General features: G+C 44.4%; 1 protein-coding gene across 1 annotated transcript in view; it reads right to left on the bottom strand.

Moving 5' to 3' along the window:
- Positions 1-25,568, bottom strand: part of CKAP2 (cytoskeleton associated protein 2) — a 741,255-nt gene that overhangs the window by 358,649 nt on the left and 357,038 nt on the right. Inside the window, exon 6 of the mRNA XM_044071663.1 lies at positions 22,543-22,713. Within this exon, the coding sequence (XP_043927598.1) occupies positions 22,543-22,713 (171 nt within the window). The remainder of the gene's footprint in view (positions 1-22,542; positions 22,714-25,568) is intronic.

Genomic DNA, 25,568 nt, shown 5'->3' with positions numbered 1-25,568 from the left:
ACTGTATTTGGAAAGGAATTAATGCAGATATATATATTTTTTTCCATTTATATGAGCTTCTAGATTAAACCCAGTAAAAAGAGGGGTTTGGATATAAAGGAGGCGGTTTGGGGTTAATTAACCCAAAAGTGTTAAAGTGGATAAATGAAGATGCGAGATTAGTAGTAAAACTGTAATAAATACAAGTATGATATGGTAAAAGAGTAAGTGTATAAGTGAAGAAAAAATGTTTCCAAGAAAAAATACTTTTGTGGAAAATAAAAAGTGATACATAAAAAGATAGTAAAATATGGTATAAGACTGCATTGATAAAAAAACATTACTATGTAAAACCATGGGAAAATCTAACAGCTGAAAACATAAGAAGCAAATGGTATAATCAGAAGGCAGAATGTCAATATTTTAAAAGGAAATATGCCATATAAAAAGAAAAGTGATAGAAAGTTTATTCTGGACAATGTAAACAATGTAACGTGTTTTTGCAAGGTTAGTGTGAAAAAGTTCATGGGGAATACTGTGTAAAGACTTTTTTGAAGATGGATCAAATAAGCATGGATGTGATTAACATGGATATTAGAAAAGTAAAGAATATGTTAAAAGAAGTTATGTATTCACCATAACGTTCCAAGTAGTTCTACTTCATTTGTCTTCAACCTGTGGGTTACGGATCCGAGACAGATCTAAGCCGGCAATTTCACAAACAACTGCTCAGAGCTCCAAGCTCCTCCCCCTACCCATAACACACCACCACATTTCTTCCCTCAGATAGAGTTTGCTACCCCCAAAAAACAAAGAACCCGATCCAACAAAATCTTATCTCACCAACTTTTCCCAAATAGAGCCGCAAAAGCGTACTCTGCTACATACTAAGCCAGCAGGCTCGGGGGGGGGGGGGGGGGGGTTAAGACAAATGAAGTACAACTACTCAGATGGAACATTATGTTGAGTACATAACTTCTTTATCTGAAGTAGTTTACTTCATTTTGGTCTTCAGCCTGTGGGACAGAGTCCCCAGCTACCTATACCCTTGGGTGGCCCTCCTGGAAGGATGTTCCGAAGCACCACGGAGCCAAAAAGATGCCCGGCCTCTAGATACCAAATCCAACTTATAGTGGGAAATAACAGTATGAGATGAGGACCAAGTAGCCGAAGAACAGATATCATTCAAGGACACCCGGGACCAGAAGGCCGCTGAAGTAGCCATGGACCTGGTGGAATGGGCTCTAACCTGACCTGGAGGAGACAAGCCCTAGTCTTTGTACACTTGAAAAATAGAGAGAAATCCATTCAGCAATAGTCACCTTGGCAATGGGTTTACCCAAAAACAGTTTAGAAAAGACTCAAACTACTGATCAGACTTTCAGAAAGACTTTGGTCTGTGTAAGTAAAAACGTAGTTGTCTATGAACATCTAACAAACGCAACCTGTATTCACCTTTATTTTTGAAATTTGGGAAGAAAATAGGTAGATTGATGGTCTTGACTGATGTTTGTCTCAGAGGTCACTTTGGGAGGAAAAGAGGGATTGGTATAAAGAGAAACCCTGACCTTGTGGAAAACCATGTACGGAACCTTGACAGACAATGCCTGGAGTTTCGAGACCCTCCTAGACGAGGTGATAACCACTAGAAAGGCAGTCTTCCAGAAGAGAAATTTAAGGTTTACTGTTGCAGCCAGTTCAAAAGGAGGAGCAACACCAAGGTAAGGTCCTATGGAGGAGTAGGATCTTTGACCGGAGGGCGCAAGAGAAAGGTACCTTTGATAAAGGCTTTGCACAATATGGAAGAAGCCAAAGTCATTTTCACCAACGTGGAAATTGGAAATAGCAGCAAGTTGTACCTTCACTGTAGAAGAGCTAGCCCCTTGTTGAAAAAGGTTTGCCAAAAATTCAAGAATAGCCAGGAATTGATGCAGAGAAGGGATCAGAGTTTCTCTGAGAGGCCCAGATGGAAAAACGCTTCCATTTGCTATGGTAGATTTTTCTGGTGGAGGATTTAAGAGCTGCCACCAAAATAGACTTGACAGGAGACAATCGGGAGTCCTGGCAATTAGGGGAACTAAAGCAGCCAAGTTGTGAGCTTCAAACTGTCCAGGTTCGGATGAGGGACCCCTGAAGGGTGAGATATGAGATCCGGGCGAGGATCCAAAATTCAAGGAGGAACTAGAAGATGAGACCAGAGGAAGGGAAACCAAACCTGGCAAGGCCAAAACTGGGCAAGAGGATGACTTTGCTCCCCAGTCGATGCGCTTTCTGTAAAAACTTTGGGACAAGAGATAACAGAGGATAAGCATAAAGACCAGGAGGCCAAGCATGGACGACAGGGTCTCTGGGGGATTCCCCCAGTGGGGGGTTCGTAGTTAAGAACTCGCTGCACTTCGCGTTGGAAGGAGATGAAGAAATCGCAGCAAGGCTGACCACACTTTAGAAATATCTGCTCCGCTATTGAAGGACTCCGAGATGACTCGTAAGGCATCAGGATAGAACAGCTTAGCTTGTCCGCCAGAATTTTGGACCATCCCGGAATGTGCGTTGCTACCAGAAAGCGACTGGTGGAGAGCGCCCATTCCCAAACTCTCATGGCCTCACGACAAAGGGAGTAGGAGCTGGTCCTTCCCAGTTTGTTATTGTACCAGACCACCATGTTGTCTGACTGAATTGCAATTGTTCCCAGAGGAAGAGAAAGGCTTGAAGGGTATGCAACGCTAAAAGAAATGCTAATTTCTAGAACATTGATATGCAAAACTGGTCTCTATCCAGGACCACATACGTTGGACTGTCCTTCCCAAGCAATGCCCCCCACCCTAGCTGGGAAGTGTTCGTGGTCACTGTGGCTTGGGCCACGGCTGCAAATGGACGTCCCTCGAGTATGTCCAAAAATGCATCCACCAAAGGAGGTACACCCTGCAGGCTTTGCTTATGTGTATCCGATGGGTCAGTGGAGGATCCAGCACAGACCATTGTATCGCAAGAGTCTACTGTAGTACTCGCATATGCAAACGAGCACACGGAAGAAGTGTAATCGTGGCAGCCATAGAGTAGAGGGTTCGCAACATTGCCTCCGCTGGCAGTAGATACGAGTGAAAAATGACAGCTACGTGCATTTGTAGATTTCAAACTCTTGCTGAAGTTAGGAAGACTTTCTCTGCAAGGTGTCTAACTGTACTCTAATGAACTCTATGACCTGAACAGGGTGTAAGAGAGATTTGGCAGTGTTGACTAATTCCTAGATGATCTGCTAGACGTAGGAAAGTCCCTGGCCTGACAAGTAGACGCTTAGTGGAAGCAGCATGGAGCCAATTGTCCAGGAACAGAAAGACCTGAATCCACTGAAGCCTCAGATGAGCTGCTACCACTGCCATAACCTTGGTGAATACCTTGAGGGCTGTGGTAAGACCAAAGGGTAGAGCTTGAAACTGACAATGATTGGCCCCTAGCAGGAAGCAAAGGAACCTCCTGGAGCTTTTGTGCATCTATGTGATGGTAAGCATCCTGGAGGTCTATCGAGCACATCCAGTCTCTCTCTTGCAAGTAAGCCAGGATGGACTGTAACGAACTTCTCTTTGGCAATGGACAGGTTTAGGGTTGACAGGTCCAGAATGGGCCTTAAGTCCCCAGTCTTTTTTGGCACCAAAAAGTACCTGGAATAGATGCCCGATCCGGACTGATCTCAGGGGACGGGTTTGATGGCTTGCTTCTTTAGCAGCTTGATTTCCTCCAATGCTGCTGCCTCCCTTTGCACGGGTGGTAAGTCCAGGAGGTGTTTGGGTGGCACGGGGAGAGCCACAAAAGGGATTGTATAACCTCTGGATATGACAAAAAGGATTGTATAACCTCTGGATATGATCTGTAGCATCCAACGGTCTGATGACATGGACTTCCATGCCGTCGGGTGCAACGACAGGTGACCCCCGACTGCCACCAGAGCACAGCAGTCGGGCAACCCCTCAGGGTGCTGCATGGGCCTGTCAGAGAACGGTTCTTGAGACCCAAAATTCCTCAGACCTTCTGCCCCTGTGACGGCGTCTGTCTTGACCCCCCCTCTGCCTCTAGGGGAAGACGAGCCCTGAACGTCCAGGGAATATTGAGACTTCCGGAACCATATCTTTTGCCCTCGCTGATTCAGAGAAAAGGATCTTTGAGGGTTCGAGAAGTGGATCCCAATGGCAGTGTCTTCCAGTCCTTCTCACTTTGGACCGACATGTCAGACGGTCTTACCAAAAAGGGAAGAACCGTTATAAGGGGCATTCGTAAAAGACATCTTAAAGGGCTCAGAGAACTGACACAATCTAAGCCAGGCATGACACCTCATGGCAACGTCGGACTCAGCTGCCCTAGCTGCTCCCTCGGTGATGTGCGAGAGGAGCATGGACGTATTTGAGACCGCTTTCAGTGTGGCCATCCTCGCGGAGAATGTATTTTTGCCCTCTGATGTGGACCCAAGAGGAACTCAGCGAATGCAGTCGAATAACGTGGGCCAAGTAGTTCTGCACCCTTACAGAAAAGGTTGCTGACGCATACACGCGCTTCCCTAGGTGGTCCATTATCCTGCACTCTCAGTCGGGGGGATGGACCGTGGAACTCTCCTGAGCTAGCTCCCTCTTGGTGGGCGCTGTTACCACCAAAGCTTCTACAGGGAACCCTTTGTTCCAGGCAGATCTCTCCGAAGGAGGGCTTAAAATTTTATCAGGGCACCTTGGAATAGGCTCCATGGTGTCCAGTTCCTTCCAAGCCAGCGAAGTGATAAAGTCCACCAAAGGATCCAGGGGGGGGGGGCACACCCAGGAAGTAGGCCCGTGCTGAAGGCCTCCAGGAACACAGACTCATCTGAGTAAGGTTTTGGGGTGGACCAGCCTCCCCGCTGGCATTAAAATTCCATGATGTCTCCAAAGGAGACATCCTCGGGACGTGATCTTGGGGAACCTTCCCCTTCCTCCAAGTCAGTGTCCTCCGTGAGGGACTCCGGGGAGGAGTCCAAGTGCCTTCTCTTGCACATACACTTGAGGAACCTCTCCGGTGGGGCTGTCCGGAGAGGGCTTGCAAGCTGCCCGATGTTCCTCAAGGGGAACCATCTGGGGCTCTTCGAGCATGGACTGTCCCAGCGGTAAAAATGATGGGAGTCGCACCCAGAGCAGGGGGAGTCGGGGCGGAATCCAAAGAAATAGTCAGGCGGTACTGATCTAACAGAGAGCACTATCCATTACTTCGAATGCCGACGGAGAGCGAACTTCCTGGGACCATAGCACAGCAGCTGCTCTCCCCGGGTCTCATGAGGGGATCGGACCCGGTCCCAAAGGAGACGGAGCGCTGAGATGTCCTCGACCGGACAAGATCAAAGCAGACGGGATAAACTCCACCCCCTCGGATCAGACATGCTCTAGGTAACTGCCGGAGTCGAGATAGCAAGTACCATCGGTGCCGACCTCCTGACGAAGCTCCTCAGATCTCAAAATACGCCGAAGCAGATGGTTGGGTCAGAGAAGGAGAAATAAGTGAAAAGAAGGGGAGCGATCTACCCCCTCCAGAGGGAGAGGGAGCTGGTAAGACTCATCTGGATCTGCAACCTAATAAACCTCATCATTTTATCCTTGTCAGATTCTGAAAGGCTATGGGTGGACCTCGACGAGGCTACGGACTCCACCTTAGCTAATCGGTGTACCAAAGCCCTGGAAGATGACCTAGGCTCCTCCACCTCCGGAGAAAAACGAGGTGATTGGAGCAGAGGGGAGATCGGTCTAGAAATAACCTGCACCTTAATAGCCCCCCCCCCCGCCAGGGCAGAATGATCTGGGGACCTCTTTCCGTGTGTCACCTTTGTGCGCCCCCTCTTTTCTTTAGCCTTACGGGGTCCCCTTCCCCAGGCCTAGAAACAGGAGGAAGAGAGAGAGCTATGGAGACTGAAGATGTGGTCACAGCCGTGACCACCAAAGAGGAAGAAATGACCGCCTCAGAAGCAGGGAGAAGGCCCTTCATAAGGAGTTTAGCCCTGCGGTCTTTTCAGAGCTCACGGGTTAAAACCCCACACAAATGCTACAGTCCGTCGACAGGTGGGCCACACCTAAGCAGATAACACAGTGTGTGGCCATTGGCAGGTGACAGCTTATGGCCACACTGTGCATTTCCAAAACACCTGTTTCGTTTGATCAGCCATTCTAAGAAAGCACAATAGCCTAAGACTACCCCCAACCAATCCATACAGACAGCTGAGGGGAAAAGAAAGAACACTGACTTTTTTTTTTTTAAATATATAAACACGACACACTAGTGAGCGGGAAGGAAAGGGGAACCTACACCACTAACTAACCCCTACACACTAACAGAAAAAACACTTGCCAAAAAAGGCTCAAAGTTACTCAATACTCACAGCTCGGAGATCAGGATGCAAACACAAACCGCGGCAAATGAGATCTGGGGGAAGGAAGGTGGTGGGTAAGGAGAGGAGCTTGGAGCTCAGAGCAGATGCTTGTGAAATTGCCGGCTCGGATCAGTCTCGGATCCGTAACCCACCGGTTGAAGACAAAATGAAGTAAACTACTTCAGATGAAGAAATAAAATGTTATTTTATGTTATATGGGTTATATGGAATGAAAGAATAAATGAAATGTTTAATGGTAAATGGATTTTAGTAACAAAATTAAGTAAAATCACAAGGTGGTTATGGAAAATGAGTGGGGGGTCTAACAGGGATGAAACTTTGTCATGAGTGTAAAGGAAATTATGAATGTGTGCAAACAGATTAGTATATTTACATATTTGTACATATGTAAATACTTTGTAAGACTTATTTTTGTATATAAAGGACCACTACTATTTTGATAGGTGCTGTGGAATCTTTTACATCCACCTGTGCTACCATCAACTCAAGCAGTTGGAGCCTTGGTTTAATGTCTCATCCAAAGGATGGCACACTCCGGAATGCAACGCCTCCCTTATACTGCACTACAGTGTCAGTAATTCAGCTACCTGTGTGTAAATAGAACCCATGACCTTCTGCCCAAAGGGGACTGTGCCACTGACAAATACAGCTATATTTTGTGGATATCAAAAGAATCCTAGAAGTAATGAGACATGAATGCGCTGCTGTAAGCAGTTTATATTAGCTCATTAACACCTCTGAACTGCGGAATATCACCTCAAGCAGCCTACACACTTGCATGTTCCACAATACTTTCTGAAAAAAATAAATACATTTCAAAAGCATGCAACAAATTTTCATATTTAATGTTCAAGATATTGAACAATAATGTTGCAAGCAAAAATTCTTTACATTATTAAAAAGGCAGTACAATCAGGATGGAATTCAGAAAAGTTCCTGTGACATAACCTTTCTGTATTCAGAGAATTCAGACAGCCCCACCACGATGCTTCAGCATGAATATGTGCAGCTCTGCTGTGGGCTGTGTCAATGATGGTGTTAAATGGCAATAAGGCATTAGGGGAGAGGCATATGCTAAACTAACCATATGCTCTCCTTTAGAATTAGCAAACTAGTTGACAGAGGAAAATGGGTGAGTGTTTCAGAGTGCAACTGGGAGGGTGGGTGGAGGTAGGGGGGTGGCAGTCCTACTTCACTTTCCTAGACTAACTAACCCCTACACACTAACAGCAAAAACACTTGCCAAAAAAGGCTCAAAGTTGCTCAATACTCACAGCTCGGAGATCAGGATGCAAATGCAACATTGACTTGTGGAAATACTAGCCATCAAGACGAAGGAGCAAAACACTATGCCTTAATGGCACTTGGGGTCAGGGGAATATTAGACACCAGGGATACTCTTCAAAAGACTTTGGTCAGGGAGACTACTAGAAAACAAGGACACTAAAGGATTTTTTAAAGATTCCCCACCTCACAAAGAGGATATTAGATTTGTCCTACCACTAGACACCAGGGAGGACATAAAAAAAATAGTTTGAATTGCTATTTTAAGTAGACAGAAGGGGGAAAAGGCAAGGAACCCTGCACCCTTGACACAGGAAACAGCATTAACCTACTACATTAACTGATTAGAATAGCAACCCCCCCCCCCCCCAAAGTATGATGAAGTTCTCTGGCTTTATTCCAGGGCTGCAAAAGTTTGAGAGTTAAGAAGTTAAGGAGTGGGACAGGACACCTACAAGCATACCTCTCAACTTGTAGCACAAGAAATCTAAACAAAGCCAAAAATAATGGGGATATAAAGTTGCTAGTACAGCTTTTGCATTTGCATGTATTCACTGAAGGATATAAAGTCTGAACTCAAATGTCTAATTTACAACTTGCAAGCCTCAATGGTTTACCAGAAACCCACATATTATATGAGGAACAGAACAAAACAGTCTAAAATGTAGCCATTCGGCAAAAATGGGGACTGTTGACAGGGATGGGCATGTGCCCATATGTAAGGAGGCTTCAAGACAGAGTTGGAACACTTGACATCACAAGGGGGATGATTGACATGTGATTTGCTGTCACATAAAAGTGCCTGGCATTGACTGTAGTCAGCGATTTACGAGGGCTGGGAATATGTACAAAGACAGAGTGTCTGACAAATCAGGGTTAGCTATGGGGTACATAATGTGTGTGTGTATACGTACATGCAAGTGACAGAATGGGGGATGGCCACTGCCAGCTCAATGCATGTGTCACTAATGTTAACTAGTGCAGGAAAGTGCTGAGCTGCAATTGTGGTAGTTGACAGCAATTCACAGACATGCAAAATTAGTCAAGTTCGTTCTTAATTGCAGCTAAGGAGTCCCTGAATCATAGAAATCACTGCATCGCTGAAACAGACTTTTTTTTTTTTTTTTTTTTTTACACTACAGGTGTTTGGGCAGTGAATCTCCAGGTTAGACTTTACAGCAGAACTGTAATATATTATAACAAACATGCTCAAAATTATACTTTGTGAAGTTTTATAAGAAACTTTCATACCTTTAAAATTGCACACCCTACATGAAAGCAAGAATTCCGAGTACTTCTTTGAGATAAGGGCGGTGCCTCCACAGACCCTGGAAATTACCGCCCCATTAGCTTGACAAGCCTTATCTGCAAAGCCATGGAGAGGATCATAATGGAACTCAAATAAAGACATAGGGAACTTGCAGACTTTGGATCCAACCCAGTTTGGCTTTGTCAAAGGCATATCCTGCCTCTTAAACTTGGTTGACTTTTTCGAGACAGTCACCAAGGCCATTGATGAGGGAAAGGCAGTCCATACAGCCTACCTCGACCTGGCAAAGGCCTGCGACACAATACCCCACTCAGGTATCATCGAAAAACTCATCAGCTTGAATGTAAACCCATACATCACAAGATGGGTTGCAAACTGGCTAAGTGACAGAACCCACAGGGTCAGAGTTGCTGGAGCCATGTCAGACTCAAAGCCTGTCACAAGTGGTGTCCCACAGGGCTCAGTCCTGGGTCCACTCTTGTTCGGCATCTACTTTTCTGAAGTACAAGCAAACACAGGAGGGTTATGGCTGACAAAGTTTGCAGATGACTGCAAACTGGGCGCCATAGTCGAAAACACATCTGACACAGATATCCTCCAGAAGGGCCTCACAGAAATGGATAACTGGTGCCAGAGCCATGGCCTGAAGTTAAACGCCAAAAAATGCATAATCATATCCTTCGGGAAAAACAAGGTTACCTCTAGCTACCATATAGGTGGCAATCCACTGAGCACAGAAAAAGTCATCAGGGATCTGGGGACCCAGGTTGACAGTAGCCTTCGCTTGACACTCATGTTGCTAAAGTAGTTAGGAAAACCTTCTATATCACCCACCTGATCATGAAGGGATTCACATCTAGATCAAGGGAGGTCATCGTCCCCCTGCACTCATCACTCATTAGACCTATGATTGAGTACAATGCCCGCTCGAATGTATCTGACCAGACACCTGCTGCAGCATGAAAGGCACCAAAAGTTCCTCACCAAAAGGATAAAGGGTCTCAAAAATATGTCTTATGCTGCCCGACTGAAAGAACTCCAGCTCTATTCAGTCTCATACCGCTTGCTCAGAGGTGACCTGTGCCTGACATATAAGGCCATGTCAAACCCAGATTTGATGAATATGCTTCACCTCAAAAAATCTAGATCCCTCAGAACCACAAGGGCGGGAGACTTAAACCTTGACACGGTTATAAATAGAACGTGCTGGAGGGACAGATTCATCAACCAGAGACTCCCTGTGCTGTGGAACAAAATCCTGGTACATGTGAGGCAGAGCACCTCTCTGGCCTTGTTCAAGAGGAATCTTGACCAATGGATGGGAGATTGCAGATATACCCCAGGGATTACTTCAGTGTCACTGCTTGACAGAGGCACAGCAAAATGATAGGCATAGTTTTTATTCAAACTAAAGGGGTGGCGAAAGCCACATAACTATGGGCTAGGCTTATAAATGCCCTTGGGCAGATAGCCTAGTATGAACCTATGAACCTATACTTGCCAAAATATGAAAATGCTCATTTGTACAACTATGTGAAATTGCTTACATGTACAATTATGTAGGTAACACTGGATTTCTTTCAAGATTCGCGTGGGTTTCCTCAGGGTACTCAGGTTTCCTCCCACATTCCAAAGACATGCATCTGGAGCATCTCTCCCCGGGCCTCCGCTGAAAACAGGCTCTGTGGAACCTAGTCGGACTTTCCCAGTCAACAAATGATAAATAAATTATAAATAAAAATAAATAAATGTACAACTTGCAGTGCAAATATCACCGAATTTTGAGCAACATCCAATGGCAACCAATAGTTTGGAAATCACTTCATTTGAAGTTATAAATGTACATATGGAAATATTTCATATTGAGGAAACTGGCAACATCTCCAGCATCGTATACCATACATGGTCAGTGACTATGCATTTTTCTGTCTCCAAGTATCAGGGATCCACATTTGTAATAGCCTTCTTGTTTAAATTGTAGACGTGTTAGTGAACAGTTGCAGCCACATTCCTCATTGGGCAACATAAAGTACAGTTTTGTACCTACCATAAATGTAGATGTTAGAGTGCTAATACAGCTGCAGTCATAGCAGATGGGTTCTCCTGCCGTCAGGCGGGTCCTCGGTCGGCTGAATTCCAAGACTAGGTCTGGCATCGGTTGTCGTCGCTTCTTCCCTGACGTCAGAGCGATAGGGGTACAAAGGAACCAGCCGACGCCATTTTCTAGGTGCCCCCAGAAGGAAGGCAATACATAAATTTGTGTAATAAAGCAATGCAATATAATCAAAATACAGTAGTTGCAAGCAAATACACCATAAATGAACACCCCAATCAGGTTGTATGAGGATGTGTTAGCCTATAGGCCTGTCCCAAGAGGGGAAGGAGGGAGGGAAACCTGGACTGCAGCTGTATTAGCACTCAAACATCTACATTTATGGTAGGTACAAAACTGTACTATGTTCATCGTGCATACAGCTGCAGTCATAACAGATGGGTAGAATCCCAAAGCTAAGAAAGGGGTGGTAGGCACTAGGTGGAACTAGGAGGAGCCAGAATGCCCTGCAAGACTGCAGTGGCAAGGCCTGCTCTAGTGTTGGAGTATAATGGCAGGTGGTAGTGCTTGAAGGTATGCACAGAACTCCAAGTGGCCGCTTCCAAAATATCTTTGGTAGGAACTCCTCTGAGGAAAGCTGCAGAGGTAGCTGTGGCCCTTGTGGAGTGAGATCTGATGCCTGTAGGTACAGTTTTGCCATGAAAAGAATAGCAAAAGCGTATGCAGTGGGCTATCCATTTTGAGATTGTCTGTTTGGAAATTGGCTTACCTTGAGCTCCTACAGCATAGGACACAAAGAGCTGTTCTGATTTTCTGAAAGGCTTTGTTCTGTCCAAATAATAACGCAGTTGTCTGTGGATGTCCAAGGAATGTAGTAATCTCTCCCCTTTGTTTTGAGGATTTGGATAAAAGGTAGGCAAGTGTATGGCCTGATTCAAAGCGACCCTGGATACCACTTTAGGCATAAAGGACAGGTTGGTTCGTAAGGAAACTCTGTCCTGATGGAAGATGATAAAAGGCTGCACAGCCATGAGAGCTTGTAGTTCTGAAACTCTATGAGCTGAGGTAATAGCCAGAAGGAAAGCTGTTTTCCAGGACAAATATTGCAAATCTGATGAGGCAGCTGGCTCAAAGGGAAGCAAGGTCAGTTTTTCCAGAATTAAATTGAGATCCCAAGCAGGTATTGGCTGTTTCCTTGGGGGTCTTAGATTCTTAGCCCCTCTGAGGAACTGTCTTGAGAGGGTGAGAGAATAAGGGTGGATCAGTGTTGTATTCTGCAGAAATGGCTAAGGCATGGATTTTGATGGAGGGGAATGAAAGTCCACTGCTTAGCAGCTCAGCTAGATACTGTAGTATTTGAGGTAAATTCAGTTTTCCAGGATCCTGGCCCTTTTTCTCATTCCAGACACAAAACCATTTCCATTTTGCGGAGTAAGCTTTTCTAGCTGACGGCCTTCTGGCCTCCAAAATGACATCCTGCACCTCCTTGGAGAGTAGGGTCTGTTGTGATGCTAAGGAATCTTCCATGCGGCTAGATTGAGAGTGTTTTTAGCTGGCTGTGAAGAGTTTTGAAGCTGTGCTGAGTCAGGAGAAGAGGCATTAGAGGCAGGGTTCATGGTGGGGAATGTGTCTGGCTCCTCAGGAGTGGGTACCAGTGTTGTCTTGGCCAGTCTGGAGCAATGAGAATCATCTTTGGTCTGTCTGCTCTGGTTTTCAATACAACTTTGGGCAGCAGAGGAAGAGGTGGGAAAGCATAAACTGTCATTGATGTCCAACTGAAAGAGAGAGCACCCACTCTCCTGGCCTTTGGATGGAAAATCCTTGAGGAGAATTTGTCAATTGGTGATTTTTGTGGGATGCAAAGAGATCTGTGTCTGGCCTTCCCCATGCTTGGATTATTTCTGTAAACTTTTGGATGCAACTTCCATTCGTGTGGATCTATCATATTTCTGCTTAGGTTGTCTGCCAGTGTGTTTTCCTTGCCTGGCAAGTACTGTGCTTGTAGCTCGATTTGTAAGTCCATGGCCATGTTCCAAAGTGACATGGCCAGTCTGCATAGGGGGTATGAATGTGTTCCTCCCTGTTTGTTTATGTACTACATAACTGTGGTGTTGTCCATTCTTATCAATAGTTGACCTGGTTGCAGAAGGTCCTTGAAAGCTATAATAGCATTTATTACTGCTAGCATTTCCTTTTGATTGATGTGAAGGTGCTTTTCTTTTTGGGACCATTTGCCCTGAATGCACCGATCTGTCATGTGCGCCCCCCAGGCGTAGTCCGAGGCGTCTGTTGTGATGATTTGAGTTGCTTGAGGTACACAGAAAGGGAGACCTGTGTTTCTTTGGCATGCTTGAGCCCACCACAAAAATTCCTTTTGAAGGCATGGAATGAGTGGTATAATTGTTTCCAAGCTGTGGCTGTGTTGAGACCATAAGTTTTTTAGGTACCATTGAAGTTTCCTCATATGCAGCTTTGCACATGGGATTAGTAGGATGCAAGATGCCATGAATCCCAGAGCCTGCAGGACTTTCCTTGCAGTTAGCCTGGTGAAAGTTGCCATTTTGCTGAAGTATTGAGACAGTTGCCCTTGTTTGTCTGGCGTGAGGTAGGCCCATCTGGGTGGCTGTATTCAAGCTGGCACCCAGAAAATTATTTGATGAGAGGGTATTAGTTTTCAATTCTTTTTGTTGACTGTGTATCCCAGGAAGTTCAACAGTTTTATTACAAATGCCAGGTGTTTCAGTAGTATGTCCTTGCTGTCCGCTTGGATCAGGCAGTCTTCCAGATATGGGTAGATTTGTATTCTTTGTAGTCTGCAGAAGGCGATTACTGATGCCAGGCATTTCGTAAACACTCTGGGCACAGTAGATAAGCCAAAGGGCAATGCAGAGAATTGGTAATGGGTTGAACCTGCAAGAAATCTGAGGTATCTTCTGCAATCTTGTCCGATAGGAACATGCAAGTATGCCTCCTTGAGGTCCAATGTTACCAGCCAAGACTCCTTGCCCAGCATGGGAAGAAGCTGCTGTAATGTGAGCATCTTGAATTTTGGCACCTGTAGATGTGTTTAGGATGGATAGGTCTAAGATAGGTCTCCAATCTTTGTCTTTCCTTGGTACCAGGAATAGTCTGGAATAAAACCATTGACCTTGTTCTTTTGCAGGTACCTCTTGAATCGCTTTCATGTCCATGAGAGCTGCAATTTGTTTTTGTGCCTCTGCCCTTTGATTTTGTGGCAGGTTTGGCATGCCTCTCATTTTTGGAAGGGTGTGAAAGTGGAACCTGTAGCCTCTGTCTATAATGTCCAGAATCCATTTGTCTTTTGTAACAATATGCCAATTTTTTGAGAATAATGCCCGTTTTCTGCCCAAAGGTGCTGCCATTAAAGCTTTGCTTGGCAGGTGTAGGGGGAAGTCATTGTGACTGTTTTCTAAATGACTGATCTATCTTCTCCACCTCTTGGGGTTGGTGCTTGGCTCTGAAAGATCCTTGAGGTTGCCCTCTACCCCTTGGGCGTCTGTATCAGCCCCTTTGTGGTCTGTCCGTGGCTGGAAAGGACCAATTTTTTGAAGGCCAGTTTCCTGCTGAAACATGGAGGTTGTACCTGCAGGAAATCTTTCACTGTTTGCATTGATTTCGCTTTTTCCTCCATTTTCTTTAGTACCACCACAGCTTTAACACCAAACAATACATCTTTTTGAAGAGGTGCATCTAATAATTTAGCTTTGACATGATCTGGTAAGGTTTGCTCTTTGAGCCAAGCATGCCTACGTATAACAGACCCTGTAACAGCAGCTCTACATGAGGCCTCTAAAGCATCAAAATCACACTGCAAGGTATGTTTACCCACTTGCTCTGCACCATGCAACAAATCCTGCAACTCTTAAATCTGGTTGTTGTGGTTGTGTCATTTTGCTTTTCAACTGAGATAACAAAAACTGTTGATACTTTAACATATGGAACTGACAGTTTAATGCCCTCATGGTTAAAGTGGCAGAGGTGTACACCTTTTTCCCCCCAGCTTTCTAAAGCTCTGGAATCTCTCTCTGAAGGTAATGAGTTTTTAGTAGTAGAGGCCTTAATTCCCTTGGGTCCCTGTGAAATAGTTTCTGGGTCAGCAGTATGGCTTTTGTATAGGAACTGGTGAGAATCAGGAACCCGGTAATACCAGTCTGGTTTAACAGGAGCTGGAGGCAAAGAATCTGGATTAAGGCTGGCTTCTGTGTACACATCATCCAATATATCTAAAACAGGAGGGATAGCCAGGGGCCTATGCTGGGGGAGCAGAAGAAATTCCCTGAGCCTTTTCTTGGAATCTGAGTAATCTTGGCCTCCCCAGTGAAAGTGTTCCCTCAATGTATGCAGGGTTTCCCCAAAAGAGTAGTCCTCAGGGGGGAGACCAAGGGAATAGACTCCTCTGCATCAGAGTCTTCGAAAGGAGAATAGGCATAATCCTGGTCCTCAGTAATAGAAGCTTGATCTGAGGAAAAGTAGTCTTCCTCTAATCTGGGCCTTTTGTCAGAGGGGGGTTGAGAACCCCTGATAAGAGTAATCAAATCCTCAGCCATTTTAAGCATCTTTTTAGGCATGGGGCCTTGAGAGGGGGTCTGAGGACCCTGTTTTTTTGGTTTTCATGGCTGCTTTAGATTTAGTGAAAGCTTTAATAGAGAAGGAGGAAGGCCTGAAGACACCTTGAGAAATGGCAGGCATGTCTAAATTCTGAGTTTCTCCGCCAAGAGTGGCGTCGGTATCTGCAGTAGGAATGGGGACAGAGGAGCCTGCGACCTCGGGTACTGCAGACACCGGTAATGTAGTGTCATCGGTACTCAGGGGCTGCGTAGGCGCCTCGCTGAGCACCGGAGAACCGGTAGTCGGCCTTAGTGTGGTCTTAGTAGTCGGTGTGGACCTCGTATGTCTGTCCTTATCTTTGCGTCTTTTGCTCAAAACTGGAGTCAGAGTATCAGACGACATAATAAAATTAATTTTTTTGCCAAAATAGCGAAGGGCGAACTCCGCCCGGCGCTTAATAGTGCGCTTGTTGAATCTACCACAAAAACAGCAGGCCGAGATGTCGTGGTCTGGGCCTAAGCCGAGGACCCGCCTGGCGGCAGGATAACCCATCTGTAATGACTGCAGCTGTATGCACAATGAACATCCATTAAAAACAGCAAAAGCTTGCAAACTATTGTAAATTTAACAGAAATTCGTAGAAGTTGAGTTTGATATCCAGAAGGTCAGAGAAGAGAAAAACTAAAGTACAATGAAAAACTGAAATCTCTGACGAGGACAGAAAGCAGTGTGGAGCACAGGTGGGAAAGCAGATGGCAATGGCAGCTGAAGAACTCTCCAGTCAACCTGAACAGAAAGGAGTAACCAAATGCACTCAGATTTTCAAGATAAGATACTCACTACTGAGATAGAGAAAAAAAGCTGCAGAACTTTTAACTAGGAATTCAGAAGAAATGACTGGCATGCAAACTGTGGAGACTATCATGGCTTTTGATTACTGATTTTTACGGCTGGGTTTAGCAAAACAAACGAACACACACTTCAGTAGAACCCCGGGAAGAACAAGCTCCAACATACTACAATCATTCTTAAACATACATTTAGTAAAATATACGAACAGACATTTAAGCAATATATATCAATTATATATACAGTTGCAAATTAGATTACATTCATATGAAATAAAGGCAACTACTACAGTCTAAAAGACACATGCACTTAGTAGGAGTATTAGTGAGTTTGTCAAATAGATAATATATCTTATGGAACAGGGCAGAAAATGCAAGAGGTGGGATAGTAAGCAGCTTCAGAGATGATTATGGCTTAAATTAGAAGTATAAAAGTGGGGTGGAAGCAGCGTCAAAATGACATTTATGGCTTGAAGTAAAGTACAGTTGTGTACCTACCATAAATGTAGATGTTAGAGTGTATTCACGGTTGCAGTCATTACTCTTGGGTTACCCTGCTGGCAGGCTACCCGCAGTCGGCCTGAATTCCAAAGTCTAGGTCCGGCGTCGGTTGCTGTCGCCTCTTCCCTGACGTCAGTGCACCAGGGGTATAAAAGATACAGCCAACGCTATTTTCTCCAGTGTTTCTTGCCCCAGATATCAGGTGCCCCCAAAATGGTAGGCTAAAAAATTATGCATGCCGTAAAATAAACATTTCCTTCATCTACAAGCAAATACACCACATAGGTTATATAAGACAGAGAAGTATAGATAAGTCCCAGCAAAGCAAAGGGGGATGGCGGGTGGGTAACCTGGACTGCAACAGTGAATACACCAACATCTACATTTATGGTAGGTACACAACTGTACTATGTTCATCGTGTTTCACTGTTGCAGTCATTACTCTTGGGTTGAATCCAAAAGCTGAGGTTGGGTGGCTGAGCCTAAATAGGATAAGAGAGGCTATAAGGCCTTGCAGAACTGCAGTGGCAAAGCCTGCTCTGGATTTAGAGTAGAGAGGTAAATGGTAGTGCTTTGTAAAAGTGTGACTGAACTCCAAGTTGCAGTCTCTAAAATATCTTTGGTTGGTACTCCTCTGAAAAAGGCTGCTAAAGTGGCTGCTGCCCTGGTAGCAAGAGGCCTAATGCCCTTGGGCAATGATTTGCCATGTTGCGAGTAGCAGAAACGAATGCAGTGGCCTATCCATTTTTCTGTTTCGAGATCGGCTTTCGAGATCCTGCAGCATATGTCACTAAAAGTTGCTCAGTTTTTCTGAAAGCTTTAGTTCTGCCCAAGTAGAAGCATAGTTGTCTGTGTATGCCCAAGGAATGCAGAAGTCTCTCACCCTTATTCTGTGGGTTTGGATAAAAGGTAGGCAAATGGTTTTGTTTAGGGCCACACATTGGACACTACCTTAGGCATAAATGTTGGGTTTGTCCTTAGAGAAACCCTGTCTGGATGGAAAATGATGAAAGGTTCCACAGCCATGAGTGCCTGTAACTTTGAAACTCATCTTGCAGAGGTTATTGCTAGGAGCAGAGCTGTTTTCCAAGATAAAAACTTTATATCAGCTGTATTGGCTGGCTCAAAAGGCGGCAGTGTGAGTTTTTCCAAGACATAATTGAGGTCCTTTGCAGGTATTGGGGCTCTCCTTGGAGGTCTTATGTTTTTGGCCCCTCTGAGGTACTGCCTTAGCAATGGCTGGGAAAAAATAGGAGGTTCAGAATTGTAATGAGCTGAAATGGCAGAAGCATGGAATTTTAATTGATGAAAAAGATAGGTATTGTAAAATCTGAGGAATATTTGGTACAGATATGTCAATTCCTTGTGCCTGGTTCCAAGCACAGAATAGTTTCCATTTTTCTGCATAAGATTTTCTGGTACTGGGCCTCCTGGCCTCCAAAATAACATCCATCACTGCTTTAGAGAGAGGTGTGTTTTGAATGGTTACATTATCCGCCATGCTGCCAGATTTAGGGTCCTGAGTTGGCTGTGCAGTATCAGATTGTTTCGCTGGGTCAGTAAGTGAGGAATTAGAGGCAATGTCCAGGCTGGGCCTTGAAACAAGCTTTTTAGGATTGATACCAGTGCTGGCGTGGCCAGTCTGGGGCAATCAGAATCATTCTTGGCTTCTCTTGTCTGACCTTTAGGAGCACCCTGGGGAGGAGAGGCAGAGGAGGAAAGGCATATACTGTTAGACTTTTCAAGCTGAATGACAGAGCATCCACTTTCCATGCTTGCTTGTGATAAGTCCTTGTGCAGAATTTTTGTAGTTGGCAGTTGTGAGGGGAGGCAAATAGATCTATGTCTGGGCATCCCCATTCCTTTATCATGCTGAAGACTTGTGGATCCAGTTTCCACTCGTGGGGATCCGTTAGGTTTCTGCTTAGTTCGTCTGCCAGAGTATTGTTCTTTCCTGGCAGGAATTGTGCTTGCAGGTGTACTTGATAAGTCAATGCTTGTCTGCAGGAATGTGTGCCTCCCTGCTTATGTACCACATGACTATAGTATTGTCCATCCTTATCAGTAGTTGTCCTGGATGGAGTAAATCCTTAAAAGCTGTCAGGGCATTCTGAACAGCCAGCATCTATTTTTGATTGATATGTAGATGCATTTGGCTTGTGGACCATGTGCCCAGAATATATTTTCCTGCCATGTGTGCTCCCCAGGCATAATCTGATGCATCTGTTATTGACTGCCTGGCTGTAGGAAGAGTGAATGGCTGTCCCTTGAGGTGACAGGCATGTGCCCACCATCGAAACTCCTGTTGCAGGCAAGGAATGAGAGCAATTAATGCTTCCAGGCTTTGACAATGTTGAGTCCAGACATTTTTTTAGTACCATTGAAGTTTCCTCATGCAGTCTGGGATATGGAATTAGCAGAATGCAGGATGCCATGAAGCCCCAAAGCCTGCAGAATTTTTCTTGCAGATAACTGGGTCTTTGTTGCCAACATTTTGAAGTAAGAAGTTAGTTGCCTTTATTCATCTGGCGTGAGATAAGCCATCTGGGCAGTTGTATTTAAGCTTGCACCCAGGAATATTATCTCTTGAGAGGGTACTAGGTTTCGATTTCTTTTCGTTTACTGTATATCCTAGACAAATTAGTAGTGTGTCCTTGTTCTCTGCTTGTATAAGGCAGTCGTCCAAGTAAGGATATATTTGAATTCCTCTTTGTCTGCAAAATGCAATTACTGGTGCCAGGCATTTAGTAAAGACCCTGGGCACAGTAGATAAGCCAAAGGGCAGTGCAGAGAATTGGTAGTGCATTGAGCCAGCTATGAATCGGAGGTATCTTCTGCAAGATCGTCTGATTGGGATATGCAGGTATGCCGCTTTTAGGTCTAAAGTTACAAGCCAAGCCTTCTTGCCCAGCATGGGCAGAAGCTGCTGCAGAGTTAACATTTTGAATTTTGGAACGTCCAGAAATGTGTTTAGAACAGACAGGTCCAATATTGGTCTCCAGGCTTTGCCCTTTCTGGGTACCACGAAAAGTCTTGAGTAAAATCCTTGTCCCTGCTCTTGCTGTGGTACTTGCTGAATGGCCCTCATGTTCATAAGGGACGAAAGTTGTTTTTGTGCCTCTGCCCATTGATTGTGTGGCAGGTTTGGCATACCTTTTGCCTTTGGCAGGGTGTGAAAGTGGAACCTGTAGCCCTGGGACACTATATTCAATACCCATTTGTCCTGGGTGATCATGTGCCAATTTTGAGAGAAAAGTGCTAGTTTTCCCCCTAAGGGGGCTGCAAGAAGATAAGTGCTTGGTGCTGGCAGAGGCAAGTCGTTGGGACTGTTTCCTGTATGGCTGTGCTTTGTCTTCTCCACTTTTGGAGGTAGAAGCGTCCCACTGTTTAGGCCTGTATGAGCCCTGGGGCTGGGATCTGCCTCTGGGACATCTGTATCTGCCTCTGTGGCCTGTCCGACACTGGAAAGGACCAATTCTTTGTAGGCCAGTTCCTGCTAAATCTTGGTGGCTGAACCTGTAAAAAAATCCTTTACCGTTTGCATAGATTTCGCTTTGTTCTCCATTTTCTTCAAAACCTTCTCTGCTTTAACACCAAATAAAGTATCATGCAGTAATGGAGCATCTAATAATTTTGCTTTAACATGATCAGGCAGATTTTGTTTCTTTAACCAAGCATGCCTCCTAATGACAGAACCCGTAACTGCGGCCCTGCAGGAGGCCTCCAGAGAATCAAAACCACATTGCAATGTATGCTTTCCCACTTGTTCAGTTGCATGCAATAAATCCTGTATTTCCTTATTTTCTGCACAATCAGAATTGGCCAACATTTTCTGTTTTAACAGTAACATTAAGTATTGCTGATATTTAATCATATGAAATTGACAATTTAAAGCTCTCACAGCCAAAGTAGCAGAAGTGTAAACCTTTTTCCCCCCATCTGTCTGGTGCCCTTGAATCCCTGTTAGAAGGGATAGGGTTTTTAGCAGTAGTGGCCTTAACCCCTTTGGGACCCTGAGATAGTTTCTGGGTCAGCAGCAGGGTTTTTATAAAGAAATTTATGTGAATCTGGAACCCTGTAGTATCTGTCTGGTTTAACAGGAGCTGGAGGTAAGGAGTCTGGAGAAAGACCGGACTCTGAAAATACATCTACAATGTCTAACACAGGGGGAATAGCAAGAGGCCTGTGCTGAGGAAGTAAAAGAAAATCTCTAAGCCTTATCTTTGATTGAGTAATCTTGGCTCTTCCAGTGGAAGTGCTCCCTCATGGTATGCAGGGTTTCCCCAAAAGAATAATCCTCAGGAAGAGAGGCTGAAGGAATGGATTCTTCAGCATCAGAATCCTCATAGGGAGGAAGAGTATTCCTGTACAGAAGAGGAGTCAGAGGAAATGGAAACCTGATCTGAAGAGTCAGTCTGTCTCTTGCCAAGGCCTCTTGTCAGGAGGGGGATGGGAACCCCTGATCAAGGTAATAAGGTCTTCGGCCATTTTGAGCATCTGTTTCTTAGGCATGGAAGTTTGTCCTGGAGAATGACGTACTTGTTTCTTTGTCTTTAAAGCTGCTTTAGTCTTTCCTTTAGAAGCTGAAGTAGACTTTACGTATAGCTGTGTAGGTCTGAAAACACCCCCAGAAGCAGATGCCTGCTCAGCGGCTCCGGACCCATCTGAGGGAATGATTTCCAAGTGTCCAATACATTGAGTATCCAGAGGCCTAGCTGGCTCCACGTGGGAGTCGTCAGTGGCCTGTGGCTCTGAGGTAGTGGGCGTCAGGGGCTGCGAAAGCCCCTCAGAGAACTGGCGACTGGCTTAGCGGAAGCCTCGTTGGTTTTGGATCTCGGATGCCTGTCCTCTTTTTCCTTGCGTTTTTTAGAAACTCCCGTCGTCAGCTGTTCTGACGGTATTCTACAATTGAATTTTCGGCCAAAGTAATGAAAAGCAAAATCAAACAGACGCTTAATAGTGCGTTGGTTGAATCTAGCACAAAACAGACAGCTAGCAACGTTATGATCAGGGCCTAGGCAAGGAATACAGTAAGAATGAAAATCCTTATGAGGTATTTGCTTCCCACAAGTAATACAGTTAACTTTTTCTGACATTGGTCTGGAGCAAGAAAAAAAAAAGTTTCCCCAACGGGGTACTTAGCTTTAATGAAGACTTCGGATCTGAAATTAGTCTGTGAAAATCTCAGGAGTCGGCCGACCGGCACTTGCAAACTGCTTTTGCTTCGGGCACTGCGCGGCAAGAAAGACTGGAGAAAATGGCGTCAGTTGCATCTTTTATAGCCCTGGAGCACTGACGTCAGGGAAGAGGTGACAGCAACCGATGCCGGACCTAGACTTTGGAATTCAGGCTGGGTAGCCTGCCAGCAGGATAATGACTGCAGCAGTGAAACACTATGAACATCACTCAACACTCTGCTTCCATACAGGTTTTGTACCAAGAGAACAGAGAACAGCTACAGTTATTCCCCTGCATAAGGGGAGAGATTTCACACACCCAGGTAGGACAGTCAAAAATAATGGGGTGGGGGGCATAAACGGGGCAATTTTTAATTATTCTTCTTATTAACTTAGAAAGTGTATAGAACATGTTTTACATTAGCATGCCAAAATGCAAACCTTAATTAAAATTTAACTAATCTCACCTGAGCCTCTGCTTCAATAGCTTCTTCATAAATGGCAATAACGTTGCTAATGGGCCCTTCTTTCTCTTCAAGCCGGGCTAGGCATTCCCAATACTTGGCAAGCTTCTTTGTGGCAGATATATTGTTAACCAAGTTCTGTAGTATGGCAAGCACCTCTTCTTTTGGACATCCCTGGGATTGTGTATTTTAAAGGAAAAGAACATATTTAATGCATCTAAAACGCTTACTGCAAAAACAGCAACATGGACATTTAAAATATTTACTTTCAAAAATTTATGCTTGCTTTATGATAAAGGCACTGCATAGCTCTCTCCAATTCAGAACAAAAACTGAATTTTAAAATTGCAGATTAATAAATTCACTGCATGTAAGCAATGTGACATTTGATGCCTTGCACAGGCCCACTAGATTAGGGTCAATGTATTATTCCTTACGAAACCAGGAGAAAACAGATTACCCTTATTCAATATTTATAAATGGTGTCTGTACATCAGAATACTTCAGAACTAAATTACCTTTATAGTTTAATTTTTCAGTTAAATACATCAAATGATACTGACGGGATCAATAACTAAATAAATGCAATGAAATTAGTCTAATCAAAATTTCCTAAGCAGCTATATGGTCAGTTTACCAGACTTTTCAGTGACTATGCGCCAGAACTCAAGTGACTGTATCACTACTTACTCAACATACAGCAGTCTCAGTTTGCAATGCCAAATGTGAAGAGAGTAATCAACATAGAAAAAAATAGTCATTCCTCATCTACTGATTTTAAGAAATCTGAGAATCTTGTCATTCTGACCCGACTCTATATAGTATGGGTCAGGTAACTGCAACTACGTACACCTCCAAAGCAAGGTATTCTTAGATGTTGGAGCCATTTGGTGACTAAATGCTCTGAGTGTAGAAAAACTGCTTTGAAGAACAAAAGTTGTGCTTACTATAATGCTAGATTTTTGTCTTTTTCCATCCTTCAACTGAGGGGTGTCAAATCAGACTTTTTGCTGTTTTTTCCAGAATTAAAATCCATAGCTTGGGCTCCACCTCTTACCCAACACATTGCCTCAGATCAAGTTTTCCCTTAAATCCTGCAAAACTAAGACATCAAGTATAAACGTGCATTACAGATATCAGACGACCGAATGACAGAGCAAAAGAAAATCTGCACTGGAGCTGCAAGATTACATAATCCTGTACAAAAGACAGCCCCATACAATCATACCAGAAGCCAAAGGAAAAACATTTTTTTCATGAAGTGGGAAGGAGGGAGGGAGGGAATTTGAGGAAGGATAGAAACAGGCAGGACATTATCATTATGGTAAGTACACAACTTTAATACCCGATTTGGTCTTTTCTGTTCATTCCTTAACTGACTAGACAAGTCCCCAGCTACTTAATTCCACGGGTGATCTCATGGAAAGATGTGCTGGATGACAACAGAACCTAAAGCCACCCTCTCTCTGGAAAGCAAATCCAATTTGTAATAGGAAATGAAGGTATGAACATTAGACCAGGTGGCAGCAGCACAAATGTCAACTGATGCCATAGAAAAGAAGTCTTAAGTGAAACGGATCACGTTGAATGTGCTTTTTGCTGGTTTTGGTATGGCCAAACCTTTTTTGCTTATATACGTGGGAGATACAGCCAGTCAACCATCTAGCTAATGTAACCTTTGACATGCATTGTTTAATTTCTTAAAGCCAAAATCTGTCAATCTGACGTCCTGAAAGATTTGGTTTGATGAAGGTGAAAATGCAACTGTATGTGCAGATCCAATAAATGGAGCATACATTCTCTTATTTGAAAAATTTGGAAAAAAAGACTGGTAGATTAGTATTCTGACTGACGTCAGTGTAACTAAGTTGAGAAAAAATGAAGGGTTGGTACGTAAATAAACCCTGTTCTTTTGAGAGAATATATGGAGGTTGGCAAGAGGGGGCTTGGAGCTCTGACACCTTTAAAGTTGAAGTAATTTTTACCAGGAAATGGGTTTCACAATTCAGAAATTTAAGTCCACCATGGCAGCAGGTTTAAAGGAGCTTGGGTAAAGGCTTGTAGCATGACAGCCATATCAAGGGGGAATAGGATCCTCAAGTGGAGGTCTAAGAAGGTATCCCTCAGTAAAGCTTTACCACAACTTAAGTGATGCTAAGGAGGTGTGATATGGAAGTCACAGATCGCTACTAGCTGAACCTTGACAGTTTAATAGCTAGCTTCAGATGGAAAATGGAGGCAAGGAAATGTAACACTGATCATACAGGGGCTGAAAAAGGATCTAAAATTTCTGAGAAATCTAAATTGAAATTCTTTTCCATTTACTTTTGTAAGATTTCCTAGTGGACGATTTCTGAGAATAATATGGACCACTTGGGATAAAAGCCTAGACTGGCTAGCCCATCAGTGGAAGTAGAGAAGCCATGCAGCTAGTTTTAGGGCTCGAGTGTCCAAATTAGGCATTTCGGACAGTCGAGACAGATCTGGATTCTGATCTAGCACCCAAGAGGGGTGGTACCAGAGAAAGGGAAACCACAACTAAAGAAGTTAAAAAGGGGCAATGAGGATGGCTGTGATCCTCTGTTGTAATGCTTTCTGTAGAAGTTTCGGAATTAGGGGAGTTAGCGGCATATAGGAGACCAAATGATCAATGGTGGATCAGAGGGTCTCCGCAGGGGGGGGGGTGTTGGGGAATCAGGGCAAAAAAACTGCTACATTTGGAATTGACAGGAGAAGAAAGAGACTACCGTATGGTTGGCCCCATCCGCAGGGGGGGGGGGGTGTTGGGGAATCAGGGCAAAAAAACTGCTACATTTGGAATTGACAGGAGAAGAAAGAGACTACCGTATGGTTGGCCCCATTGACGAGATTTGCTGCCATTGGCCTGAGACCACTCGTAAGGTAGCAGAATAGATCTGCTCAACCTGTCTAACTGAACATTGGTCATCCTTGATATGTGCGTTGCTAACAGAAATCAGATAGACAATACCACCCAATGCCTCACTTTCAGTGCTTCTTGACAACAGGCA

Source organism: Protopterus annectens, chromosome 5.part0, assembly GCF_019279795.1.
Source record: "Protopterus annectens isolate FY-2018-M chromosome 5.part0, PAN1.0, whole genome shotgun sequence".
Taxonomy (NCBI): Eukaryota; Metazoa; Chordata; order Ceratodontiformes; family Protopteridae; genus Protopterus; species Protopterus annectens.
This window is presented reverse-complemented; position numbering and strand designations above follow the sequence as displayed.